The following is a 6,256-nucleotide window of genomic DNA, read 5'->3' as shown; positions in this document are numbered from 1 at the left end:
GAGCGATCAGCTCCGTGTGCAGCTACATCGTGTACCAGTGCAGCCGCCCGGCCCCACTGCACTCCCGGGACCTGCACTCCATGATCGTGGCAGCCTTCCAGTGCCTCTGTGTGTGGCTTACGGAGCACCCTGACATGCTGGATGAGAAGGTAGAGGCTTGGGGGATAGACCTTGAGCACTACAATTGTCATCATAGTTTCATACTATGTTAAGGGGTTGGAATGAACCTCAGAGACCATCCAGCCCCAACCCTTGCCCTGGGCAGAGACACCTCCCACCAGAGCAAGTTGCTCAAGGCTTTCTCAAACCTGACTTTGAACACTGCCAGGGCTGGGGCAGCCACAGCCTCCCTGGGCAACCTGGGACAGTGTCTCACCACCCTCACAGGAAAAAACATCCTACTGATGTTGGGGACACCAGAACTGTGTGCAGCACTCCAGGTGGGGCCTCACAAAAGCAGAGCAGGTGAATTCCCTCCCTCACCTGCAGCCCACACTCCTCTGGATGTGTTGGTTTCTGGCCTGTGAGCTCACACTGCAGCTCATGGGGATTTTGTCACCAACAGTCACCCCAAGTCCTCCTCCCAGGGCTGCTCTCAGCCACTTATCCTCCCAGCCTAGAGGTGTGCCTGGAATTGCCCTGACCCAGGTGTAGGACCTTGCCCAGGGTAACAGCAATCCCAGACACATACCTTTCATGCCCAGCTTGTCTGTTCTTGATACTTTCAAATAATGTGGTTTTCTTAGGAATTTCAGAACTAGTTTCTGTGTAAAATGCTTGTGAATTTTCAGTTCTGCTCTTTATTAACCAAAAATGGTTTTGGCTTTAAAATTATCTATATATTTCTATGAATGTCTTGGTATTCCTTCTTGCTTTGTGAAACTGGCAAAAGAGAGAAGAAAAGAAAGCAGGAAAAAGGAGAATGAAAAGAGAAATATGGAATTGGGTCTATATAGTTACCTGCTGCAGGTAGCTGTGGCTCTTCTCATTTCTCAGCTCTTGCCTGACTAAAGCATCTTCTAGACTTAACAGGGTTACGTCGATGTTAATAATCAGTGTTTGTTTCACTACACAGCCAGTTTTCTAGAAACTGAGCAAGGCATGCTCAGTCCGTGATGGAATTTGCTTGGGAAGCAGGACATGAGCAGGAAATGAAAGAGGCACATTTCCAACTGCCTTCTGCCCTGCTGCTTTAAAAAAACAACATTCAAAAACCTGCCTATTTTCATCGTTGGTCCAGAGCCAACTTGGTGATATTTTGATGTAGTTTGGATGGAGCATTATGTGTCTTTATTTTTTGTTTATGTATTCTATAACACACATGAAAATATGTATGTATTTTTGAATGAGAATTGAAACCCCACAAGCAGGACTTTATTTAAAGATGCCTTCTGCCTGTGCTCTGGAGCCCTGGCATGGCAGGAGGTGAGTAGGACAGGATGGTTTCCCTGGGTGTGGCACAGCATGGGTTTAATCAGTTGCATAATGCTTTATTCCATTTCTTCAGAATCTTTTTTATTTCACTCACCACTCTAGCAGTGCTACATGCTGGGTGTGGTATGTGCTGGACACTGAGTAGCTTATCCCCAAGTCATCTTTCCCTGCATTTGCAAGTATTAGAACTGCAGCTTTCCAAGTGCCTCCCCTGAGATTTGCTTTGACTGTTTACCTGCTGCCGGTGCTGTACCTCCTGCTGCAATTCCTCCTGGCCACTCTTTGCAGCTCAGTGCTGCACTGTTTTGCTCTGTCAGAGCATTTGATTTTCCTCTTCACCTCTTACTCTGTATCAATGATGTATCAAGGAAGGATGCAGGCCAAGGCTGGAGCTCTGGTCTCTGGTGGAACAAACTGACCCCTTGCACTGTTACTCTGCAGCTCAGCCCGTGAGACCTGAACCTTTGTTGTAGCAATCCAGAGATTTTCAGCAGATGATTTTTGTTGTGCACAGCACTTGAGTCGCACCTGTGGTTCTACTGAGTGTTGGCCTTTCCTGTAACAGATTTGTTGAAGCTTTTGCTGTGTACTTTTAGAATTGTTCTCTTGCTGAATTAGATACTGTGATACATTTTACTTGTGAAAGCTGTTGGCAATTGAAAGATTTGGAAAAGGATTTTTTGCAGTTTTCCAGGTGAATTAATTCTTAATATGCTTAGAACTAAATTCAAAGTTCTCTGCAGAGATTCCCAGAATTGCATTTATTGTTCCTTTTAAATCTATTTACATTTTTCAGTTGCATTCATAATAGTCCTCTTGGCAATTTGGTACATATGTAATGGAATATGTTGTGTGTATTTATTAATTCAAAGCACTTTCTACCATTAGAATACTAACATAAGTAGACATCTGTAGATGGAGAAAATACCAGTCCTATAGCAAATATGATCTTATTCTAGCAGTGTTAGAATAATCATCTGCCTTTATTTCTGAGCTCATATTACCAGCAGTACTCTGTTTTGCTCAACAGTATATCACTGTTTCCCTGAGGTCCTGGAGATGTTTATCCGAGTACTTCTGCGTTAAGGTGGTTCCTCTTGTGTTTTAGGATTGCTTAAAGGAGGTGTTAGAGATTGTGGAGCTTGGCATTTCCGGAAGTAAATCCAAAAACAGCGAGCAGGAGGTCAAGTACAAAGGGGATAAGGAGCCAAACCCTGCGTCCATGAGAGTGAAGGATGCTGCTGAAGCTACACTAACGTGGTATGTCATTTGTCAGAGCACCTTTGCTGTTCAGTGCTGCCTTGTCTGAGAGGGTTTAATTGGGAGTTCTCAGCTGCTGATATCTGATGTAGCAAGAGCATTTGATAGGTTAGCCAGAAGCTCCCTCTCTTTGCCGTTTGTGCAGGGCTCTGCTGTGCTTTGCCTTAGATCTCTCCCCCATCCCATGACAGGTGTTAACAGAAAACAGATCCCTGTGATCACTGTTCTCCCCTCCTGCCTGCTCTCCTCCTTGGACAGCAAAGCCCAGACCCTCCTGCAGTCCTGAGGTTCTGTCCTCAGCCAGGCCTCTCTGCAGACAGCAATTCCCTCCCTTCCCACGTGATCCTGTCTTTCCATTCCTCCTTCTCCTCAGCCTGACAACATGCAGTGTCCTCACCCTGATTGGGAAACTGATAGACGCCGTGTGTGCCAGCAGGGAATGGCACATGCAGCAGATGTAAGCTGGAGCAGGATGGAATGGCTTTCTGCCCACAGCATTGGGCTTGCTTAATATATTTGAGAGCTTCTGCTCAGTAACAGATAATGTGTGGGTTGGGGAGGGGAAACACAGAGAGGAAAATTGGGATTTGCTCCAGAGAAGTTGGAAAGCACTGTGCTATGGGCTGAACAGCATAATGGCAGACAGGACAGATTGAGGATGGGGAGGATAAATATGTTTTGCAGAAGGCAATAGCTGCTTTCTCTTTTGCTCTGCTCTGCGATCCAACTGTTACAAATGCTACTGTTAGTAAAAACAACTGTGTCATTTCCAAGGAAAGGCAGCTACTCATTGGAACCTGTGGACAAGCCTTTATTGTTGCCTACAAACGTTTGTTTTCATTTAGAGAGATGAAGCTATCTGTGCTCTGAGTAAAGGGGAAAAGCATGTGGGGAGGACTTCAATGCACAGCTCACTTTTGGTCTGGGTGCTGGTGTTGAGTGACATCCTGACTTAAATCATATGATCTTCCATCTGACACTGGACAACTCTTATCAGTAGTTCCTGCCATAGGAATTTTGAGTTTCTAACAGTGTTAGGTGAAAACTTCAGATGGTTTGAAATGATGCTTCTAGGAGCCTCCCAAGGCTGTGGCTCCGAGGAGGATGACACTGTTGGATCACACCTGGAACCTTTCATGTCTTACTGTGTTTATAATCCTGGTTATGAAAAAACTCACTCTGTAGACAGGCTGCCCTTCTGTGCAGGTTTTCATGCATGTTTTGCTGAAGTTACTGGTTTTTTTAAAACAAGCTGATGGGTGAGGGCAGGGGTGCCCTGATAGGGGAACTGCTAGGTCAAGACACAGGCAAAGAATATGAGTGAAGGTCTGTGCTTGGGTGGAACAGTTCGTAGTCTTAATCTGTCATAACTCTCACCTCTTTTCCCACCTGCAGCATTATGCAGTTGCTCGGGGCATTTCCTTCCCCCAGTGGCCCTGCTTCTCCCTGCAGTTTGGTGAATGAAACCACCTTGATCAAGTACTCCCGTTTGCCCACCATAAACAAGCACAGCTTCCGCTACTTCGTCTTGGATAACAGTGTCATCCTGGCCATGCTGGAGCAGCCCCTAGGCAATGAGCAGAGTAAGTTCAGACTTCCCATTCCTTCTTTCTCTGGTTAAAACTCTCTGTATGGAGCTGCAAAACAGAGGTACTTCACTGAGTGTCTGTCTGACACTTCAGGAGTTGCCTGTTGGTGGGTGTGCATTGCCCTGGGTTCAGTGATGGGAATAACTTTAATGCCACTGATAGCCCTGTATGCACAAGCTCACACCTACTGTTCATGCAGCTGTCTAAGCCTTTCACCCAAGATAAGTGGGCAGCACATGGTTGATATCTCCTTTATGCTATGCACTTCAACACATGCTTGATGTCTCCTCCTGTTACTGCATATTTCTGTGGGTGCTTCCAGCTCAGGTGCTCTTAGTTGCTTGGAAGCTGTTAGAACTTTCCCATGTCCCATCCTGTTCTGCCAGTGACACCTCCTGTAAGGGAGATCTGTTGCAGGGTGTTGGCTTTCACAGCTGAATCTAACTCATTTCAGCCTCATAGACTTTGGCTAGCAAGAATTTATATTACAGAAACCTGGCATTAAGTCAAATGATGCTTGGAACTGAATTAACTGATCCCCCTGTAAGTCTTCAAGTGTCAGTGGCACTACCTGACAGAATATATGAGAATATGAAAATTCTGTTACAAGCTACCTCAGTTTAAGACTAATGTTAGATCTGCTCTTCTGCCACAGATACATTTTCCTGGTCTATGGATAGGATGGAGCTCAGATCCTAGTCTTGAAAATGGAGATTGCACAGAACTGCATGAACTGTATCAGAGAAGTTGTTATTTTGAGTTGTGGTCCAAAGTGCTCTGACCTCATTGAGAATCACAAAATTGATCTTGCAGGAAGGGCTGGTGCTGGGAGCCATTTCCAGACATCCACCCTCAGTCTGTGCTGGAGCAAGCATGCTCTTGGCTGGAATGGATTAGAGCGTGCTAGAATGGCTAAGCAATTCTCATCCTCACTCTGTCTCCGCTAAATGCATTACTGAGGAATCCTGTAAAGCTATTAGAATCGCAAATTAGATTATCTTTTCTTGCTGTGCATAACTTGCTTACAAATCCCCTTTGAGTTACAAGATTAATTTCAGTAATGCTCAAGTACGTCAGGTCACTCCTGAGGCAGATCACTGAAGTGAGAGGCTGTGGGGAGCTGCTTTGGGTGGTCTCTGCTGCAGCCTGTACTTCCTTGAAATGCTGGGGAAGGAATAGAGATCTGGTTACCTGATGGTGCCACTGAGTGGTTTATGTGCACAGAAGGTAAATGCAAACCTTCAAGAAGAAAAGCTATAGAAGTATGATGATCCCTCATCTAAGGTAATTGGTATCAGTGGCCTCTTAAGTCAGGAAGACTGAAATCCCTGCAGTTTTCAACCCCTTGTGCAAGAAGAAAGGCACCTCAGGACTCTGCAGTCTGACCTCCAGCTCTAAAAAAGGCCAGCACTGAATCTGGACCAGGAGAGTGCAACCTGACATTGTCTAAGTAGGGCTTGCAAACCTGTGAGGACAACTTCTCTGTGGCCTTGTGCCTTATGGTGAAAAACTTTCCATGATGTGGAGTTCCCCAGTCTTCATTTGACCACTGTCTCTTGTCCTTCCACTGTTCTTATTGCTGCTGTTTGTGAGGGACCTTTTCAGAAGATCATGGAAGCGTCATGGAACCTGTGTCTCTGTATGGTCATTGCCTCACCTAAACAGGCAGTGGCTGGACAATCTTCTTTGATTTCCTGGAGATAATTTGGAGAGAAAGAGTGATCTGCATGAATTTGAATGAAAGTTACCTTTAATGGTGAAACTGAGCTGGCAACTGCTGAACAGACCACAAAGTAGGTTAGTCCTTCCCTGCTGCAGAGGAGGATTGCCTGCACCTCACTGGGGATCCTCTTCAGGGTCAGGGAGGAGTTAGCCTGGAAAACAAAACCTTTGCCACCATGCCTGCATTGCTTGCTTGTTAAATTATCACACAGTGAACTGTTTGCAGTGTATGATGATGTGTTCTTAACCCA

General features: G+C 45.6%; 1 protein-coding gene across 1 annotated transcript in view; it reads left to right on the top strand.

Annotated features, from left to right (window-relative positions):
* Window positions 1–6,256, top strand: part of RALGAPB (Ral GTPase activating protein, beta subunit (non-catalytic)) — a 52,064-nt gene that overhangs the window by 30,905 nt on the left and 14,903 nt on the right. Inside the window, exons 16-18 of the mRNA XM_009076146.1 lie at window positions 4–149; window positions 2,543–2,694; window positions 4,090–4,284. Of these exons, the coding sequence (XP_009074394.1) occupies window positions 4–149; window positions 2,543–2,694; window positions 4,090–4,284 (493 nt within the window). The remainder of the gene's footprint in view (window positions 1–3; window positions 150–2,542; window positions 2,695–4,089; window positions 4,285–6,256) is intronic.

This window comes from Acanthisitta chloris, unplaced genomic scaffold (assembly GCF_000695815.1).
Source record: "Acanthisitta chloris isolate BGI_N310 unplaced genomic scaffold, ASM69581v1 scaffold8296, whole genome shotgun sequence".
In the NCBI taxonomy this organism is placed as follows: Eukaryota; Metazoa; Chordata; class Aves; order Passeriformes; family Acanthisittidae; genus Acanthisitta; species Acanthisitta chloris.
The sequence above is the reverse complement of the archived record's forward strand: the minus strand, read 5'-3'. Positions and strand labels throughout refer to the sequence as shown.